The sequence below is a fragment of the Oncorhynchus mykiss genome, chromosome 15, assembly GCF_013265735.2.
Source record: "Oncorhynchus mykiss isolate Arlee chromosome 15, USDA_OmykA_1.1, whole genome shotgun sequence".
In the NCBI taxonomy this organism is placed as follows: domain Eukaryota; kingdom Metazoa; phylum Chordata; class Actinopteri; order Salmoniformes; family Salmonidae; genus Oncorhynchus; species Oncorhynchus mykiss.
Window position 1 is genome coordinate 54,925,080 of NC_048579.1, and position 21,661 is coordinate 54,946,740.

Genomic DNA, 21,661 nt, shown 5'->3' on the forward strand with positions numbered 1-21,661 from the left:
AACACCATTTGTACAAACACAGGATTAGAGGCTCTGTTGAACAAGACGTGTCTCCTCACCCAAGGTCAGTCTGAGTTCCCCTTGGAACCATGTCTTAGAAAGCCCTAGTGCCTGCCAGGAGCCCAGTCCAAATTAGTAGAGGCCTTCACAGAGAGAGCCAAGCCTAGAGTTATGAACCCTTCCCCAGCAGGGATCACTCTATCTAGGGCAGTTGTCGGGCAAGTCCCCCTGGCTAGGCCCTGACGACCCTGATCTCTAATTACCGCACTATCTCTCTGTGGTTTGGGGATTCTAAATGTCTGTGTTTTTGATTACCCCCTACACTCCTCCTCCTCATCCTCCTCCTCCTCTCTCTTTCCCTTATTCTTCTCTCATCAGATTGTTTTATAATGACGAAACGGCTGATTCTGATTAAGAGTTAAGGTTGGTAGGGGAGAGCATACGGAAGACACAAGTCCCCTTCTGGTTCCCCAAGGTCTCTCCTTCTCTGATGTGAAGTTGTGCAGTTCAGGAATATTGCTTATTGAATGCAGCTTGTATTCTTTTGGGCCTCATCCATTCATACGTTGCGCCCACATCCCCACCTTGAATAAGGATCTCTTCATTGATGTCGTGCTCTATGGTAGCCCCATGCACCATTACCTCTACCCCCACCCCACAGAACATGCCATGCAGACACTCACCAAAAATAAACATTCTCATTGTCTTCAACCAAGCCCCCCAGTTAGACAGGCCAGAAAGTACATAACCCCTACCCGTGACCTGGACTCATTAGGCTTAGTGTTTCAACAAGACTGTTTCAAAACACTGGAGTTTCTCTGGAACTTCTCTGTGACACATACTTGGAATTATGGCTGAGGTTAGTGTTTAGAGTACTGTGAATAGTATGGACGATTAATCAACCCTCAAACAGCTCTCAAATGAGTTGCAACCTGGAAGACGACTGTCAACAAATGAATGTTCAGATCTTGAATCAGCTCTTACAAAGCTCTTGCAGTTCTTACAGACTGACAATCTGCACTCAAACTGCTCCTCGATGCCTTACCTGGGGCACAGTTGTCAATCAGTGCCCCTAGGGCCCTGACATTCTTCCACTGAAATTAACTAACACTAAACTGTTTCTGAATCAGCTCCAAGCCAGCAGAGTCTAAGAACAGGATGAGTCACAGATCCTAGATCAGCTCTTACCTGGGGCACAGTTGTCAACCAGGGCTCCCAGAGCCTTGCCATCCCTCCAGTCACGGTGAAAGTTGTTGATGGGCAGCTGGGGCACCTTGTTCTGGATCCATCCCAGCAGCCTCTGCTTGGGGGTCAGCTTCTTGGCGTCCTCATCGTCCTCGTCCTCCCACATGGGCATTGAGATGGAGTAGTGCAGGATCAGAGTCCAGATCAGACCCAGGATAAGCTTCAGGTTCCCATCCACGATGGCCTTACTGTCTGTAAAGGGGGAAAGAGGGGAGGGTTAAGGTCAGGTCATTTACTAAGGTACTGATACTGAATAAAGAACATAGTAATAGACTATGGAATTGTGCAAGAAAGCAATACTCCCATGAAAGCGATACTGGCCGCTAAAATTGGCTCCCCAGGTAACTTGAGTTTAACCTTTTACTGCAGTGGGCTAAATCAGGGTCACACAGAGCGTTTCTTGGTAGTCTTAAACAAATCTACTTTGAGACAAAAGTATACACATCACACATGGTTATGGGCTTAAATTGAAGAATACACCTGTACCATGTATGATATGAAATGTATGAAATGTATTCCATTTTGAGTTTGCAGTCCAATATTGCACCTCATATTGTTACGGTGAGTAAATGAGGACCCAAAAGCGAACTAACTTAAACAGAGCTTCTTTAATAACCAAACATAGGTAGGCTCAGATAGACCGGCAGATTCCGACAGGACAGGACAAGGTTACAGCAAACATGACGATAGTCTGGCTCAGGCATGAAACACAAACAAACAAGAATCCGACAAGGACAGGAGCAGAAACAGAGAGAGATATAGGGACCTAATCAGAGGGAAAAAAGGGAACAGGTGGGGAACGGGGTGAATGGGTAGTTAGAGGAGACAAGGGACAGCTGGGGGAAAGCGGGGGAGAAAAGGTAACCTAACACGACCAGCAGAGGGAGACAGGGTGAAGGGAAAGGACAGAGACAAGACAACATGACAGTACCCCCCCACTCACCGAGCGCCTCCTGGCGCACTCGAGGAGGAAACCTGGCGGCAACGGAGGAAATCATCAATCAGCGCACGGTCCAGCACGTCCCGAGAGGGAACCCAACTCCTCTCCTCAGGACCGTACCCCTCCCAGTCAACTAGGTACTGATGACCACGGCCCCGAGGACGCATGTCCAAGATCTTACGGACCCTGTAGATAGGTGCGCCCTCGACAAGGATGGGGGGGGGGGGGAAGACGAGCGGGGGCGCGAAGAACGGGCTTAACACAGGAGACATGGAAGACCGGGTGGACGCGACGAAGATATCGCGGAAGAAGAAGTCGCACTGCGACAGGATTAATGACCTGAGAGATACGGAATGGACCAATGAACCGCGGGGTCAACTTGCGAGAAGCCGTCTTAAGGGGAAGGTTCTGAGTGGAGAGCCAAACTCTCTGACCGCGACAATACCTAGGGCTCTTAGTTCTACGCTTATTAGCAGCTCTCACAGTCTGCGCCCTATAACGGCAAAGTGCAGACCTGACCCTCTTCCAGGTGCGCTCGCAACGTTGGACAAAAGCCTGAGCGGAGGGGACGCTGGACTCGGCGAACTGAGATGAGAAAAACGGAGGCTGGTACCCGAGGCTACTCTGAAAAGGAGATAGCCCGGTCGCAGACGAAGGAAGCGAGTTGTGGGCGTATTCTGCCCAGGGGAGCTGTTCTGACCAAGACGCAGGGTTGCGAAAAGAAAGACTGCGTAAGATGCGACCAATAGTCTGATTGGCCCGTTCTGCTTGACCGTTAGACTGGGGGTGAAAGCCGGAAGAGAGACTGACGGAAGCCCCAATCAAACGGCAAAACTCCCTCCAAAATTGAGACGTGAATTGCGGACCTCTGTCCGAAACGACGTCTGACGGAAGGCCATGAATTCTGAAAACATTCTCGATGATGATTTGTGCCGTCTCTTTAGCAGAAGGAAGCTTAGCAAGGGGAATGAAATGAGCCGCCTTAGAGAACCTATCGACAACCGTAAGAATAACAGTCTTCCCCGCTGACGAAGGCAGTCCGGTGACAAAATCTAAGGCGATGTGAGACCACGGTCGAGAGGGAATAGGAAGCGGCCTGAGACGGCCGGCAGGAGGAGAGTTACCGGACTTAGTCTGCGCGCAGACCGAACAAGCAGCCACGAAACGACGCGTGTCATGCTCCCGGGTGGGCCACCAGAAACGCTGGCGAATGGAAGCAAGCGTACCCCGAACGCCAGGGTGGCCGGCTAACTTGGCAGAGTGAGCCCACTGAAGAACGGCCAGACGAGTAGGAACGGGAACGAAAAGAAGGTTCCTAGGACAAGCGCGCGGCGACGGAGTTTGAGTGAGTGCTTGCTTTACCTGCCTCTCAATTCCCCAGACAGTCAACCCGACAACACGCCCCTCAGGGAGAATCCCCTCGGGGTCAGTGGAGGCTACTGAAGAACTGAAGAGACGAGACAAAGCATCAGGCTTGGTGTTCTTAGAGCCCGGACGATAAGAAATCACGAACTCGAAACGAGCGAAAAACAGCGCCCAACGCGCCTGACGCGCATTAAGTCGTTTGGCAGAACGGATGTACTCAAGGTTCCTATGGTCAGTCCAAACGACAAAAGGAACGGTCGCCCCCTCCAACCACTGTCGCCATTCGCCTAGGGCTAACCGGATGGCGAGCAGTTCGCGGTTACCCACATCATAGTTACGTTCCGACGGCGACAGGCGATGAGAAAAATACGCGCATGGGTGGACCTTGTCGTCAGAGAGGGAGCGCTGAGAAAGGATGGCTCCCACTCCCACCTCTGACGCGTCAACCTCGACAACGAACTGTCTAGAGACGTCAGGTGTAACAAGGATAGGAGCGGATGTAAAACGATTCTTGAGGAGATCAAAAGCTCCCTGGGCGGAAACGGACCACTTAAAGCACGTCTTGACAGAAGTAAGGGCTGTGAGAGGAGCTGCCACCTGACCGAAATTACGGATGAAACGACGATAGAAGTTCGCGAAGCCGAGAAAGCGCTGCAGCTCGACGCGTGACTTAGGGACGGGCCAATCAATGACAGCTTGGACCTTAGCGGGATCCATCTTAATGCCTTCAGCGGAAATAACAGAACCGAGAAATGTGACGGAGGAGGCATGAAAAGTGCACTTCTCAGCCTTCACAAAAAGACAATTCTCTAAAAGGCGCTGGAGGACACGTCGAACGTGCTGAACATGAATCTGGAGTGACGGTGAAAAAATCAGGATATCGTCAAGGTAAACGAAAACAAAGATGTTCAGCATGTCTCTCAGGACATCATTGACTAATGCCTGAAAGACAGCTGGAGCGTTAGCGAGGCCGAAAGGAAGAACCCGGTATTCAAAGTGCCCTAACGGAGTGTTAAACGCCGTCTTCCACTCGTCCCCCTCCCTGATGCGCACGAGATGGTAAGCGTTACGAAGGTCCAACTTAGTGAAAAACCTGGCTCCCTGCAGGATCTCGAAGGCTGAAGACATAAGAGGAAGCGGATAACGATTCTTCACTGTTATGTCATTCAGCCCTCGATAATCTATGCAGGGGCGCAGAGACCCGTCCTTCTTCTTGACAAAAAAAAACCCTGCTCCGGCGGGAGAGGAGGAGGGGACTATGGTACCGGCGTCAAGAGCTACAGACAAATAATCTTCGAGAGCCTTACGTTCGGGAGCCGACAGAGAGTATAGTCTACCCCAGGGGGGGGTGGTTCCCGGAAGGAGATCAATACTACAATCATACGACCGGTGTGGAGGAAGAGAGGTGGCCCTGGACCGACTGAACACCGTGCGCAGATCGTGATATTCCTCCGGCACCCCTGTCAAATCACCAGGCTCCTCCTGTGAAGAAGAGACAGAGGAAACAGGAGGGATAGCAGACATTAAACATTTCACATGACAAGAGACGTTCCAGGAGAGGATAGAATTACTAGACCAATTAATGGAAGGATTATGACAAACTAGCCAGGGATGGCCCAAAACAACAGGTGTAAAAGGTGAACGAAAAATTAAAAAAGAAATGGTTTCACTATGATTACCAGAAACAGTGAGGGTTAAAGGTAGCGTCTCACGCTGAATCCTGGGGAGAGGACTACCATCCAGGGCGAACAAGGCCGTGGGCTCCTTTAACTGTCTGAGAGGAATGTCATGTTCCCGAGCCCAGGTCTCGTCCATAAAACAGCCCTCCGCCCCAGAGTCTATTAAGGCACTGCAGGAAGCTGACGAACCGGTCCAGCGTAGATGGACCGACAAGGTAGTGCAGGATCTTGAAGGAGAGACAGGAGTAGTAGCGCTCACCAGTAGCCCTCCGCTTACTGACGAGCTCTGGCCTTTTACTGGACATGAAGTGACAAAATGACCAGCGGAACCGCAATAGAGACAGAGGCGGTTGGTGATTCTCCGTTCCCTCTCCTCAGTCGAGATGCGGATACCTCCCAGCTGCATGGGCTCAGCACCCGAGCCGGCAGAGGAAGATGGTAGTGATGCGGAGAGGGAGGCGACGGAGAGCGCGAGCTCCTTTCCACGAGCTCGGTGACGAAGATCAACCCGTCGCTCAATGCGAATAGCGAGTTCAATCAAGGAATCCACGCTGGAAGGAACCTCCCGGGAGAGAATCTCATCCTTTACCTCTGCGCGGAAACCCTCCAGAAGACGAGCGAGCAAGGCCGGCTCATTCCAGCCACTGGAGACAGCAAGAGTGCGAAACTCAATAGAGTAGTCTGTTATGGATCGATTGCCTTGACATAGGGAAGACAGGGCCCTGGAAGCCTCCTCCCCAAAAACAGATCGATCAAAAACCCGTATCATCTCCTCCTTAAAGTCTTGATACTGGTTAGTACACTCAGCCCTTGCCTCCCAGATTGCCGTGCCCCACTCACGAGCCCGTCCAATAAGGAGAGATATGACGTAGGCGACACGAGCAGTGCTCCTGGAGTAAGTGTTGGGCTGGAGAGAAAACACAATATCACACTGGGTGAGGAACGAGCGGCATTCAGTGGGCTCCCCAGAGTAACACGGCGGGTTATTGATTCTGGGCTCCGGAGATTCGAAAGCCCTGGAAGTGGCCGGTGGATCGAGGCGGAGATGGTGAACCTGTTCTGTGAGGTTGGAGACTTGGGTGGCCAGGGTCTCAACGGCATGTCGAGCAGCAGACAATTCCTGCTTGTGTCTGCCTAGCATCGCTCCCTGGATCTCGACGGCTGAGTGGAGAGGATCCGAAGTCGCTGGGTCCATTCTTGGTCGGATTCTTCTGTTACGGTGAGTAAATGAGGACCCAAAAGCGAACTAACTTAAACAGAGCTTCTTTAATAACCAAACATAGGTAGGCTCAGATAGACCGGCAGATTCCGACAGGACAGGACAAGGTTACAGCAAACATGACGATAGTCTGGCTCAGGCATGAAACACAAACAAACAAGAATCCGACAAGGACAGGAGCAGAAACAGAGAGAGATATAGGGACCTAATCAGAGGGAAAAAAGGGAACAGGTGGGGAACGGGGTGAATGGGTAGTTAGAGGAGACAAGGGACAGCTGGGGGAAAGCGGGGGAGAAAAGGTAACCTAACACGACCAGCAGAGGGAGACAGGGTGAAGGGAAAGGACAGAGACAAGACAACATGACACATATACATCACAGACCACTGAAATATATCAAAACCGCTTAACATAGAAACACCTGATTTTCAGTGGCTTATTAAAATATTAACAACATTCCACCCGTGAGGCCACTAGGTCATTTGATTGGAGGAAAGGGCTACGCCCTCTGCCATATGCAGTTACAACTTCACGGACAAACTGGGGAGCAGATTAGGTCTAGCCCTAACCCCTTGTATGGGGCCTCTACCACACACACACACTCACACACACACACACACACAGACACACGCACACACACACACACACAGACACATGCACACACACACACACACACACACACACACACACACACACACACACAAACACTACTGCACTAGCGCCATCTGATCGTTCTGTTCTAAAGAGAAACAGTGTGTTGTAGAATCATAATAACAGAGTTCTGGTGTCTGCCCTCGGCCTTCAGCTGCCTGGCACAACAACATCAACATCTGTGTTTACTCTGCTTTTATGAGAATCTGACTGCCCCGGCCTTACCGCCATGGTGATCACTTTACCAGGCAGATCACACATAAGGCGGCAGGGAGAGGTGGGGGGGATTAGGCAATGGTATCACTCTAGAACTCCTTAGTCATCGTCTTCATCATACTGATGTTTACTCTTCGCTTCATGCTTTGATCCATTTGTCTTGTCTAGTTGGATGATCCCTCACACACACACATACAAGCACACACACACACACACACTCCTTGGGGTGGCAGGTAGCCTAGTGGTTACAGGGTTGGGCCAGTAACCGAAAGGTTGCTGGATTGAATCCCCGAGCTGACAAGGTCAAAATCTGTTGTTCTGCCCCTGAGCAAGGCAGTAAACCCCGGGCTCCGAAGATGTGGATGTCGAAATTAGGCAGCCCCACGCACCTCTCTAACTCAAAGGGGTTGGGTTAAATGCGGAAGACACATTTCAGTTGAAGGCATTCAGTTGTACAACTGACTAGGTATCCCCCTTTCCCTTGGCTTGTGTATGCGTTACTGCAGGATCTGGAGCAGTGGGAGTTTGGGGTGTACGTCATGTGTTTGTGTGTCTGTTTCCTGACTGGCTGTACACATTCAGCTGGGCCAGACTCATCTAAGGATTTCCCTTCTCTCATGACAATCTCTACATTAATCTCTGTGTTGTCTAAAAGTGTTTACTGCTAGTACAGCCTAACAGCACTAGGCTACATCTAACATGTAGCTGTAAAGTATTGACCAAGCTAGACAGTGGACAGAGCTGTGTGCTAGTACTACACTCTTCTATCGAGAACCTAAAAGGGTTATTCGGCTGTCCCCATAGGAGAATCCTTTTAAGAACCCTGTTTGTTTCCAAATAGAACCCTTTCGGTTCCAGGTAGGTTATCCTATGGGGACAACCAAAGAACCCTTTTGGAACCCTTTTTTCTAGGAGTGTACTGTTATTGGATGCCATTTAACCCTAGGTAAATGAAATGAGGTCAGTTTAAATGAAACACAGACACACATCCATACAGAGTCAAACACACACACCCGAACACACATACATGGAATTTTAAAAATGACAGAGGTCCCCTACGGCCCAATTTAGCTGTCTAATTGTCTGAGCGGTTTTATGCGCCGACTGAATGGAAGCTGATAATTGTCAGAGAGTGAAGACCGAGACACTCAATATGTGGTCTCCAGACCACACAACTGCTCAAATCTCCGGCCAAACTCCTCAACATGACTCCACACAGCAGACAAGCACACTGACAGAGCCATTTCCTTCCTCTTCTCTTCCCTCTCTTCCTTTCCTTTCATTATTTCCCCCCCTTTCACTCCTACATAGAATCCAGGTCAGGATGTTTTCAGCATACACCCTGCTATGGATGTTAATATTAACTATGAAAGAAAGAATCTCTGAAAACCTCATGTTTTCCCTGTTCACCATGTTACGGGTATCTGGTTTCTCCCGTTTGGGGGATTGGACTTTCTGGGAATGGAGCCATGGAGGCTCTGTGTGGGGCTCAGCATCCCGGGGGTGTTTGTGAATGCTCTATGAGTAGGGCTGTGGCAGTCACGAAATTTCGTCAGCCGGTGATTGTTAAGCAAATAACTGTCGGTCTCACGGTAATTGATCATTAATTAACATAAACGCTTTTAGCATTTCCTGGCTCCCACACAGCCTACAAGAAAGACACTGATGCAGACCTTTGGAACATCTACATTTTAAAAGTCTAATAAATCTATGTATCGTATCCTACACCTTCACATTAAATCCATGATTTATTTTAGACAGGTCTAAAGAAGCATGATATGAAGAAAATGTCATCTATTTCAGAAGAATCTATTTCAGAAGAACAGCATACTCTGAGTTGTCCTTATGTTCTTATCTGGCTATTCTAAATGGCTGTGGGCTACACTAGTTCATTTAGCAGACAAGATTTGCTTAGAATTCCGTGGCATTCATTTATAGTATGAAAAATACCATTGAACAAACTGAATAAAATAGAAAGGATATTTTCTCCAAACAATGAAGGGAGTGCGCACATGCGGCTATTCTGTGTTGAGCGGTTAACAAAGAAATAGCTACTCCAATATGCTTAATTTAGAGTTATTAATGTAACTTTAGTTGTGCTACAAACGTTGGGCTATATGTTTTGATTTTTAATACATTGTAAGGCTGCATGATGAGACTCTAATGATGATTTTTTTTTGAAGTCGCTTGAAAGGCATGAGCTCTGCTTTGTTTTTTTTGTGCCGGCTGTACACACTACCTCAGTCACTCATTCACAATTTGACAAGCACTTGATAATGCCTAGAATTTCACAGCGGCATCCCCTTTGTGTGGCCATAATACACCCTAAAAAAAATCCATGCCTTTTGCGGCCAGTAACTGTTGTGCGCTTCTCCTTGAGTGCTGAGCGCTCCATCACTTGGTCGGGTCTTTCTCACAGGCTACAAGTGAAGACAGATACATCGGGGACGCAACTGCGCATTCTTATCCAATTCCGAGGTGCATATTGAAGATATTGAAAGAACTATCCACATTAACTTTTTATCAGCCAACAATATGAGTAGGCTTAAAGAACAGCAAAAGTGCTAGCCTATGTCAATCTACTATCCCCCATAGTACAAAGGCAGACCTATTCTGTTCAGGTAGGCTATACTGCTGTTGTAAATATAAGCAATGTGCTTAATATTAGGAAAGTTGAGAAATAAATATAGCAGGCCTCTACTATTGATAATGAACTAGAATGTATTGGCCTGAACGTTACACTGTCTCCCCAAATTTATTTTACCCTTATTTGAATGTATAGGCCACCTTCCACCAAAAGTCTGTTTTTTGATTAGTTTAATAACATGCTTAGGGAATGTGACTTTGGGAAAGAGGTATGGGAGTAATGGGAGTTTTTAATATTAATTATGAAGACAAGTCTTGTAGGAAAACCCTCAAACGGATCACTAATACCTTTGACCTTACACATCTTGTCACGACTTCCGCCAAAGTTGGTGCCTCTCCCTTGTTCGGGCGGCGTTCGGCGTTCGCCGTCACCGGCTTTCTAGTCTCCACCGATCTACATTTTCTTTTGTTTGGTCTTGATTGTACCGGTTTCCATTATGTTATCATTTATTCCCTATTTAACCCTCTGGTTCCATCATGGTTTTGTGCGTGTTTATTGTTGTCATGTTGTCTCGTTTATGTGCTCTGGAATTTTGTTCTCCTTGATGGAAGATTGTTTATTGAGTAAAGTTACGATTATTACTCATCTCTGTGTCCTGCGCCTGACTCCGCCTTACCCACATCACCTAGACTATTGACACAGCTATTTGAAGGGCCAACCAGGGTGACTTGTTGCTCTAAAACACAGATTGACTTGGTGTTCAGTAATAAACCAGAGAGAGTGGCTAAATCATTCAATATGGTTACTTGGCTATCTGATCATAATCTGACACTTATAGCCAGAAAGCTGTCTAAGAGCAGGTTTAACCTCTCTACTGTTAGAAAGCTGGATCAACTAAGAATACCTAAGAGTGAATTAAACTATTTTGAAAATACAATTAAGGGAATTAACTGGAATGATCTCTTGTCCTATACAGACATGGAAGCTGATAGTCAGGTTTTTCTATCCACAATCCAGACTACAATAAATGGTTTCCTAAAGAAAATCAAATCCAAACCTGGCCAAAAGAGCACTCTTCCTTGGCTAAATGGAGAAATCTGGAAATTGATGAAAGAAGGAGATTATGCTCTAAACATAGCCCTAAGATTCAAATTAGATCATGACAGACGTAGGTTTACCATGTTGAGAAATAAGGTGATGAAAGAAATCAGACAGGCCAAGGCAACCTTTTATATTAACATAATTGGTGAAGCAAAGGGAAATTCTAAATTGATCTGGGAGAATCTAAAAAAGTTAACAGGGAAAGACCATAGTAACACTGCAAAAAGACTAGAAATCATGGTGAATAACAATCTAACACAGGATGTAGTCGAAATAACAATAGCCTTCAATTTCTACTTTATTGACTCAAACTTTCTTAAAAACTACAAAGAGTCACTCATTGGCCCCATTACTAAGGTCACCAACACATCTATTGGTCTGGGGGTGTTTCCAAGGGTATGGAAGTCGGCCATAATAACGGCCATCTTTAACTCGGGCCACCCTGCTGACGTGAGTAACTTTTTTGAAAAGTGTGTAGCAGAACAACTGATTGCCCACCTCAACAACAGCCCCTTCACATTACACTCCATGCAGTTTGGCTTCAAAGCAAAACACTCCACAGAAACGGCCAACTGCTTTCTTCTGGAAAATGTGAAGTCCAATATGGACAAAGGGGGTGTTGTTGGAGCTGTGTTTCTGGACCTAAGGAAGGCTTTTGATACTGTTAACCATGAGATTCTCATCACAAAATTGTCTAAGTTAAACTTTTCCCCCGATGCCTTGAGATGGATGAAATCATACCTTGAAAGCAGAACTCAGTGTGTCAGAGTGAGCAATGAGCTGTCGCCCACTCTTAGCTATGATATGGGAGTGCCCCAAGGGTCTATACTGGGGCCTCTCCTGTTCAGCCTGTACATCATAGCTAATGATCTGCCTTCTGTCTGTACTGGGTCTGAAGTTCAAATGTATGCAGATGGTACAGTGATATACAGTATGTGCATGCAAAGAGCAAACAACAAGCTGCACAATAACTCACTACTGTAATGGTCCAGGTTACAAAGTGGCTCAGTGACTCGTGTTTGCATCTCAATGTGAAAAAAACTGTTTGCATGTTCTTCACAAAGAGGGCAACAGATGCTACTGAGCCAGATGTCTATGTGTCAGGGGAGAAGCTCCAGGTGGTATCTGATTTTAAGTACCTTGGCATCATACTTGATTCCAACCTCTCTTTTAAAAAGCATGTGAAAAAGGTCATTCAAATAACTAAATTCAACTTAGCTAATTTCCGAATGATACAAAACTGATTGACTACAGAGGTAGCAAAACTGTACATCAAATCTAAGATACTCCCCTATTTAACATACTGCTTGACTAGTTGGGCCAAAGCTTGCTGTACAACATTAAAACCTATTCAGTCTCTCTACAAACAGGCTCTCAAAGTGCTTGATAGGAAGCCCAATAGCCATCATCACTGTTACATCCTCAGAAAGCATGAGCTCCTGAGTTGGGAAAATCTTGTGCATTACACCGACGCATGTCTTGTATTCAAGATCCTAAATGGCCTGGCTTCCCCTCCACTCAGTATTTTTGTTAAACAGGAACCCCAAACATATGGCAGCAGATCCACAAGGTCTGCCATGAGAGGTGACTGTATAGTTCCCTTAAGGAAAAGCACCTTTAGTAAATCCGCTTTCTCTGTGAGAGCTTCCCATGTCTGGAATACACTGCCATCAGACACACATAACTGCACCACATATCACACTTTCACAAAATGCATGAAGACATGGCTAAAGGTCAATCAGATTTGTGAACATAATCCCTAGCTGTGTTGCCGCTTTCCATGTTGTCTGTTGTCTGTAGCTTGTGAGGTGTGGAAACACTTTGTTGCTTTTATGAATTTTGTCTTGCAGCTTTTTGTTCTATGTTGCTCTGTCTGTATGCTACGTCTTGCTTGTCCTATGTTGCTCTGTCTGTATGCTATGTCTTGCATGTCCTATGTTGCTCTGAGTGTGATCACTGCTCAATGATTGTCTATATTGTAATTGTTTTTAATAACCTGCCCAGGGACTGCGGTTGAAAATTAGCCGGCTGGCTAATAGCCGGCTGGCACTTACTGAAACGTTGATTAATGTGCACTGTCCCTGTAAAAAACTCAACTCAACTAAAAAGAGGAGGATCAGCTTTCTATTTCTATTTTTAGTAGAGGCCATCACTCTGTTTTTTCGCGCAAAATGTTGCACAACATGAGCTCATGGGCTCTCATTAAGTGTTTGATTAGATTTTCAAATACTTTTGCATTGAGAGAAGCCTAATTACCGTGAATAAACGGTCACGTGGAATTTGACTGCCTTCATGACTCGTGACCACCGGTGTGGCGGTAATACGGTCATCGCAACAGCCCTATCTATGAGTTGGTCCAGTCAAGTAAGTACAGGGGGTATAAGGTTGGGGGTTGGTGGGGAGGTGAGGGTGGGGGTTGTAGGTAGGGGTGGCTAGTAGTTTGGGCTTGGACCATAGGGGAAAGGGGAAAGAGGTTTTGAATTGGAGGACAGAGTAGAAGGAGGAGGTGGTGGTAGGAGGAGGTGTGGGGCAGAGGAGGAGGACAGGCTCATTATAATGGCTGGAATGGAATAAATGGAACGGTATCCAACATATGGAAATCAAATGATTGTCTCTGTCCTCCTAGAGCTCCTCCCACCAGCCTCCTCTGGTGTGGGGATAGGAGTTTTCAGTAGTTGGGGGAGTTTGTGGTTAGTGGAAGTGGTAGGCTAGGGGGGAGTGTTATTGAGAGCTAGGACAGATGTAGAAAGATTGATATGATTGGCTGATGGTCTCCTTTTTAACTCAGTGAGGGGGTTTCATGTTTCATTCAGCCTGCAAGGTGCTGAGAGCAGATCAGCACTAACGAACCCTGCAGAGCGGTGCTACTGCACCAGCAACACACCAGGAAGAGAGGACCCCTCAGGTATACTGTGCCTGTTTAAAAAAAGCAGGACTTTACATTGACACTCTCCCAGTCTGACACTTATGTTTCAGCACTGCTGAGAGAGTACTAAACACACATACGCGCGCACACACACACACATATCACACATGCGATAAGAGAGAGCGATGTTGATTTAATCACTTCAGAGGTTTGGTCCTGGTCCAACATTTCAAAGCCTGATATTTCCGGCACTGGGGTGTGTAGGATCTAACACACACTGGGGTCTATGCTGAGAGCCTCTTGGCTTAAACAGGGACACTCCTATAGGACTGCGTCAGAATGATCAGCGCGTGCATTCATGTGTGTCCTACTGTATTGGGAGGGGAGATTACCCAGAATCCCCGGCTCAGTAGTCTCACCTGTCAACAAAACTGTCAGCCTGTCAACACTTGCAATGTTGACAAATTGCAATGTTTTTAAAAATATTACTAGACAGTTAATAACTACCCTTTGCATTGGACCACTACACCTCCACTACTTTGAATTGATCTTGGAAAACTGCCTCATCTAATCTTACTCGACAAAACAAAAATGTTCCTCGTAACTTGAAGTTGAACTCCGCAAACAAACAGCTTGCAAACAACAGCCGGTGTTGATGACATGGTCCTGGAATCCAGCAGGATCAAACACAACATGCATGGAAGAACAAACAGTGGGAAAGAACAACAAAGACATGACTTAAAGGGTTGGGGAAAAGGAAAGGGCATTTGGAGGGAGAGGGAGGGGGACAGAATTCCAAACTGGAGCTGGGATGGGGAATGAGAATGTTTTCTGAAAATTTCCAGAGGGGTCAGACAGAGGTTGAGGTTGGGAGGTATTAACGGGAAAGATGAATTTGGCCCCGTCGACAAGTGTGTGTGTGTGTGTGTGTGTGTGTGTGTGTGTGTCTGTCTGTCTGTCTGTCTGTCTGTGTGTGTGTGTGTGTGTGTGTGTGTGTGTGTGTGTGTGTGTGTGTGTGTGTGTGTGTGTGTCTGTCTGTCTGTCTGTCTGTCTGTGTGTGTGTGTGTGTGTGTGTGTGTGTGTGTGTGTGTGTGTGTGTGTGTGTGTGTGTGTGTGTGTGTGAGGCATCAGTGTCTCTGGAGCCAAGGCATTAGTGTGTGATTGAATGCCTCCCTCTCTCAGCCTCATGGCACCTGGCCTGGGCCTGCCTTTACAATATCTACTCTCTGTACAAGAGATAAGCGGTGTATCTCCCACACTCATTCAAACCATCCTGTGCCGTTCACCAACCACACTGCCACATGGAGTGAAGAGAGAGGTGAGAATAGAGGGCATCCAACAGCTCGCATTAACCCACCTCAGTTCCTCCACTAGAGCATTAAAGCACAAAAGTACTAAGTTGCAAAAATGATTTGCTGTCTCTCTCTCTCTGTCTCTCTCTGTCTCTCTCTCTCTCTCTCTCTCTCTCTCTCTCTCTCTCTCTCTCTCCCTCTCTCTCTCCCTGTTGTAAGTCGCTGCTTGGAGACACAAAGGCCTGATGTCAGAACTTCATGCATAACACATTTTCTCCAGTTGGACTGGGGGGGAGCAGGGGGACGATGACAACAATGTGGCCTTTCTGCCCAGAACCTATTGTTTCGCCTCCATCTCAGTGTAAAGTGACCTTTAAGACTTCGATTGGCTCTGGTGTCAGGACTCACTGTTTGTCTGGTTACCCCGGGCAATGCCAAACTCTAACCCACTGTAACTGACGCTGACTGTAGCACTCTAATGGGCGTACAGCCTTCGCAGGAGAGGTTGTGTTAAAACAAGCCCCTTGTTGTTACTGTGAAGGTGTCTGGCTCTAGTCCAGGTCTCATTCTTTCTTCTCCTCCGCTCTCTCTGTTTCTCTCTGTTTCTCTCTCTGTTTCTCTCTGTTTCTCTCTCTCTGTTTATTTCTGTTTCTCTCTCTCTGTTTCTCTCTGTTTCTCTCTCTCTGTTTCTCTCTGTTTCTCTCTCTCTCGCTCTGTCTGTCTCTCTCTGTCTCTCTCTCTCTCTCCAGAAACAGACGTGAAGGGTCAGCAGTGAGTAGGGTGGACAGAGCTGGCGTTTGGACAGCGGCCCTTCAGAACCCAGCTCTCTGACTGGCAGATTGCTAACAGATCCCCACTGCTCCACTCGTTACTTCAGTCTATTATCGCTCTATATTTGCTATGAAACACACTTGCACACATACATGCTGACATATAACCATGCTCACTGCACACTCACAATGCTCTACCAAATCACTGTGTATTTATTCCTTGTGACATTAATTATATTTTTTATTTTACCTTTATCTTTAAGTCTGCATTGTATGTAAGCATTTCCCTGTTAGTCTACACCTGCTGTTTACGAAGCATGTGTCAAATAACATTGGACTGGATGTGATCTCAAGGGTAATGAAGACATGGGTCTTTATCAGACTGTGTGTTCTGATCTGTCGGCTCTGTATCTAACATATAGAGAACTAACACAGAGAGACTGATGTAGCTCAGACACCTGGCTTGTATGAGCCAGAACAGAACTACAGAAGGCCCAGTGAAAAGACGGATTTTCAACCAGTTTTGCTCAGTGGGGGACAATGTAATATCAGCTGGAAGATACATTGAGATATGGCCTAGATCAGACTTGTGGTGTGTGTGTGTGTGTGTGTGTGTGTGTGTGTGTGTGTGTGTGTGTGTGTGTGTGTGTGTAGTAGTAGTAGCCTAGTAATGTGTAAGGGTTGATTAAGGAGACAGAGTTTAGTGGAGTAGGAATGATGGCACCACAGGGTGGGGGGGTTCCATGAGGAAACAACACAGAACAGCTCCTGTTTCCTGTAGATGGGTTCACTTTCTCCTGGGGAACCATTTGAGTTAAGCACAGCTTCAGACACTTCCTGTGTGCATAGTGCTGCAGTATCTAATCACTCTGCAGTGTTTTTTCCTGCAAATAACATCGAAGTGTGTGTGTGTGTGTGTGTCTACCCCTGTCCTGATGTCCCAGTGATAAAGTGAGTGGATAGAGTTCAGTGAGTGAGTGAGTGAGTGAGTGAGTGAGTGAGTGAGTGAGTGAGTGAGTGAGTGAGTGAGTGAGTGAGTGAGTGAGTGAGTGAGTGAGTGAGTGAGTGAGTGAGTGAGTGAGTGAGTAAGTGAGTGAGTGAGTGAGTGGATAGAGTGAGTGAGGGGATAGAGTGAGTGAGGGGATAGAGTGAGTGAGTGAGTGAGTGAGTGGATAGAGTGAGTGAATGAATAGAGTGAGTGGATAGAGTGAGTGAGTGGATAGAGTGAGTGAGGGGATAGAGTGAGTGAGGGGATAGAGTGGGTGAGTGGATAGAGTGATTGAGGGGATAGAGTGAGGGGATAGAGTGAGTGAGTGAGTGAGTGAGTGAGTGAGTGAGTGAGTGAGTGGATAGAATGGATAGAGTGAGTGAATAGAGTGAGTGAGTAGATAGAGTGAGTGAGTGGATAGAGTGAGTGGGTGAATAGAGTGAGTGGATAGAGTGAGTGAGTGGATAGAGTGAGTGGGTGAATAGAGTGAGTGGATAGAGTGAGTGAGTGGATAGAGTGAGTGGATAGAGTGAGTGAGTGGATAGAGTGAGTGAGTGAATAGAATGAGTGGATAGAGTGAATGAGTGGATAGAGTGAGTGAGGGGATAGAGTGAGTGAGTGAATAGAGTGAGTGGATAGAGTGAATGAGTGGATAGAGTGAGTGGGGGGAGAGAGTGAGTGAGTGAATAGAGTGAGTGGATAGAGTGGATAGAGTGAGTGAGTGAGTGGATAGAGTGAGTGAGTGGATAGAGTGAGTGAGTAAATAGAGTGAGTGGATAGAGTGAGTGAGGTGATAGAGTGAGTGAGGGGATAGAGTGAGTGAGTGGATAGAGTGAGTGAGTGGATAGAGTGAGTGAGTCGATAGAGTGAGTGAGTGGATAGAGTGAGTGAGTGATAGAGTGAGTGAGGGGATAGAGTGAGTGAGTGAAAGAGTGAGTGAGGGGATAGAGTTAGTGGATAGAGTTTAGTGGATAGAGTGAGAGATGGATAGAGTGAGTGAGTGGATAGAGTGAGTGGATAGAGTTAGTGGATAGAGTGAGTGAGTGGATAGAGTGAGTGGGTGGATAGAGTGAGTGAGTGGATAGAGTGAGTGAGTGGATAGAGTGTGTGAGAGTGGATAGAGTGAGTTAGTGGTATACTGACTGAGTGGATAGAGTGAGTTAGTGGTATAGTGAATGAGTGGATAGAGTGAGTGAGGGGATAGAGTGAGTGGATAGAGTGAGTGAAGGGAGAGTGAGTGGATAGAGTGAGTGAGTGGATAGAGTGAGTGAATGAATAGAGTGAGTGGATAGAGTGAGTGAGTGGATAGAGTGAGTGAGGGATCGAGTGAGTGAGGGGATAGAGTGGGTGAGTGTATAGAGTGATTGAGGGGATAGAGTGAGTGAGTGAATAGAGTGAGTGGATAGAGTGAGTGAGTGGATAGAGTGAGTGAGGGGAGAGAGTGAGTGAGTGAATAGAGTGAGTGGATAGAGTGGATAGAGTGAGTGAGTGAGTGGATAGAGTGAGTGAGTGAGTGAATAGAGTGAGTGAGTGAATAGAGTGAGTGGAAAGAGTGAGTGAGGTGATAGAGTGAGTGAGGGGATAGAGTGAGTGAAGTGATAGAGTGAGTGAGGGGATAGAGTGAGTGAGTAGATAGAGTGAGTGAGGGGATAGAGTGAGTGAGTCGATTGAGTGAGTGAGTGGATAGAGTGAGTGAGTGATAGAGTGAGTGAGGGGATAGAGTTAGTGGATAGAGTTTAGTGGATAGAGTGAGAGATGGATAGAGTGAGTGAGAGGATAGAGTTTGTGGATAGAGTGAGTGGATAGAGTTAGTGGATAGAGTGAGTGAGTGGATAGAGTGAGTGGGTGGATAGAGTGAGTGAGTGGATAGAGTGAGTGAGTGGATAGAGTGTGTGAGAGTGGATAGAGTGAGTTAGTGGTATAGTGAGTGAGTGGATAGAGTGAGTGAGGGGATAGAGTGAGTGGATAGAGTGAGTGAGTGAGTGAGTGAGTGAGTGAGTGAGTGAGTGAGTGAGAGAGTGAGTGAGTGAGTGAGTGGATAGAGTGGATAGAGTGAGTGAATAGAGTGAGTGAGTGGATAGAGTGAGTGAGTGAGTGGATAGAGTGAGTGGGTGAATAGAGTGAGTGGATAGAGTGAGTGAGTGGATAGAGTGAGTGGATAGAGTGAGTGCGTGGATAGAGTGAGTGAGTGAATAGAATGAGTGGATAGAGTGAGTGAGTGGATAGAGTGAGTGAGGGGATAGAGTAAGTGAGTGAATAGAGTGAGTGGATAGAGTGAGTGAGTGGATAGAGTGATTGAGGGGAGAGAGTGAGTGAGTGAATAGAGTGAGTGGATAGAGTGGATAGAGTGAGTGAGTGAGTGGATAGAGTGAGTGAGTGGATAGAGTGAGTGAGTAAATAGAGTGAGTGGATAGAGTGAGTGAGGTGATAGAGTGAGTGAGGGGATAGAGTGAGTGAGTGGATAGAGTGAGTGAGTCGATAGAGTGAGTGAGTGGATAGAGTGAGTGAGTCAATAGAGTGAGTTAGTGGATAGAGTGAGTGAGTGATAGAGTGAGTGAGGGGATAGAGTTAGTGGATAGAGTTTAGTGGATAGAGTGAGAGATGGATAGAGTGAGTGAGTGGATAGAGTTAGTGGATAGAGTGAGTGGATAGAGTTAGTGGATAGAGTGAGTGAGTGGATAGAGTGAGTGGGTGGATAGAGTGAGTGAGTGGATAGAGTGAGTGAGTGGATAGAGTGTGTGAGAGTGGATAGAGTGAGTTAGTGGTATACTGACTGAGTGGATAGAGTGAGTTAGTGGTATAGTGAGTGAGTGGATAGAGTGAGTGAGGGGATAGAGTGAGTGGATAGAGTGAGTGAAGGGAGAGTGAGTGGATAGAGTGAGTGAGTGGATAGAGTGAGTGAATGAATAGAGTGAGTGGATAGAGTGAGTGAGTGGATAGAGTGAGTGAGGGGATCGAGTGAGTGAGGGGATAGAGTGGGTGAGTGGATAGAGTGATTGAGGGGATAGAGTGAGTGAGTGAATAGAGTGAGTGGATAGAGTGAGTGAGTGGATAGAGTGAGTGAGGGGAGAGAGTGAGTGAGTGAATAGAGTGAGTGGATAGAGTGGATAGAGTGAGTGAGTGAGTGGATAGAGTGAGTGAGTGGATAGAGTGAGTGAGTGAATAGAGTGAGTGGATAGAGTGAGTGAGGTGATAGAGTGAGTGAGGGGATAGAGTGAGTGAGGTGATAGAGTGAGTGAGGGGATAGAGTGAGTGAGTGAATAGAGTGAGTGAGTGGATAGAGTGAGTGAGTCGATAGAGTGAGTGAGTGGATAGAGTGAGTGAGTGATAGAGTGAGTGAGGGGATAGAGTTAGTGGATAGAGTTTAGTGGATAGAGTGAGAGATGGATAGAGTGAGTGAGAGGATAGAGTTTGTGGATAGAGTGAGTGGATAGAGTTAGTGGATAGAGTGAGTGAGTGGATAGAGTGAGTGGGTGGATAGAGTGAGTGAGTGGATAGAGTGAGTGAGTGGATAGAGTGTGTGAGAGTGGATAGAGTGAGTTAGTGATATAGTGAGTGAGTGGATAGAGTGAGTGAGGGGATAGAGTGAGTGGAAAGAGTGAGTGAAGGGAGAGTGAGTGGATAGAGTGAGTTAGTGGATAGAGTGAGTGAATGAATAGAGTGAGTGGATAGAGTGAGTGAGTGGATAGAGTGAGTGAGGGGATCGAGTGAGTGAGGGGATAGAGTGGGTGAGTGGATAGAGTGATTGAGGGGATAGAGTGAGTGAGTGAATAGAGTGAGTGGATAGAGTGAGTGAGGTGATAGAGTGAGTGAGGGAATAGAGTGAGTGAGGTGATAGAGTGAGTGAGGGGATAGAGTGAGTGAGGGGATAGAGTGAGTGAGTGGATAGAGTGAGTGAGGTGATAGAGTGAGTGAGGGGATAGAGTGAGTGAGGTGATAGAGTGAGTGAGGGGATAGAGTGAGTGAGGGGATAGAGTGAGTGAGTGGATAGAGTGGGTGAGTGGATAGAGTTAGTGGATAGAGTGAGTGGATAGAGTTAGCGGATAGAGTGAGTGAGTGGATAGAGTGAGTGGGTGGATAGAGTGAGTCAGTGGATAGAGTGAGTGAGTGGATAGAGTGAGTGAGAGTAGATAGAGTGAGTTAGTGGTATAGTGAGTGAGTGGATAGAGTGAGTGAGTGGTATAGTGAGTTAGTGGATAGAGTGAGTGAGGGGATAGAGTGAGTGGATAGAGTGAGTGAGTGGATAGAGTGAGTGAGTGAATAGAGTGAGTGAGGGGATAGAGTGAGTGAGTGAGTGAGTGAGTGAGTGAGTGAGTGAGTGAGTGAGTGAGTGAGTGAGTGAGTGAGTGAGTGAGTGAGTGAGTGAGTGGACAGAATGAGTGTCTGGATAGAGTGAGTGAGTGGATAGAGTGAGTGGATATAGTGAGTGAGTGGATAGAGTGAGTGGATATAGTGAGTGAGTGGATAGAGTAGATAGAGTGAGTGGATAGAGTAGATAGAGTGAGTGGATAGAGTAGATAGAGTGAGTGAGTGGATATAGTGAGTGAGTGGATAGAGTGAGTGGATAGAGTGAGCGGAGAGAGAGGGAAAAAGTGACCGTATCTCTCCAACAGGAGAAAGAAAGACAGAAAAAACAAATGACAGTGTGGAAGCGAGCCACTCAGACTCACATTTTCCACAGGATTTCCCAAAGACATTGTCCAAGGAAGAAAATACACTCACACACACCAGCTGGAGCCAATGT

The 21,661-nt window shown here is 46.8% G+C and overlaps 1 protein-coding gene across 10 annotated transcripts in view; it reads right to left on the bottom strand.

The window, feature by feature from the left end:
* The window catches only part of LOC110490751 (filamin-C-like), an 84,509-nt gene that overhangs the window by 45,440 nt on the left and 17,408 nt on the right, over positions 1-21,661 (bottom strand). For all 10 annotated transcript variants that reach the window (XM_036944649.1, XM_036944643.1, XM_036944653.1 and 7 more), the window contains exon 2: positions 1,189-1,437. In XM_036944649.1, the coding sequence (XP_036800544.1) occupies positions 1,189-1,437 (249 nt within the window). The remainder of the gene's footprint in view (positions 1-1,188; positions 1,438-21,661) is intronic.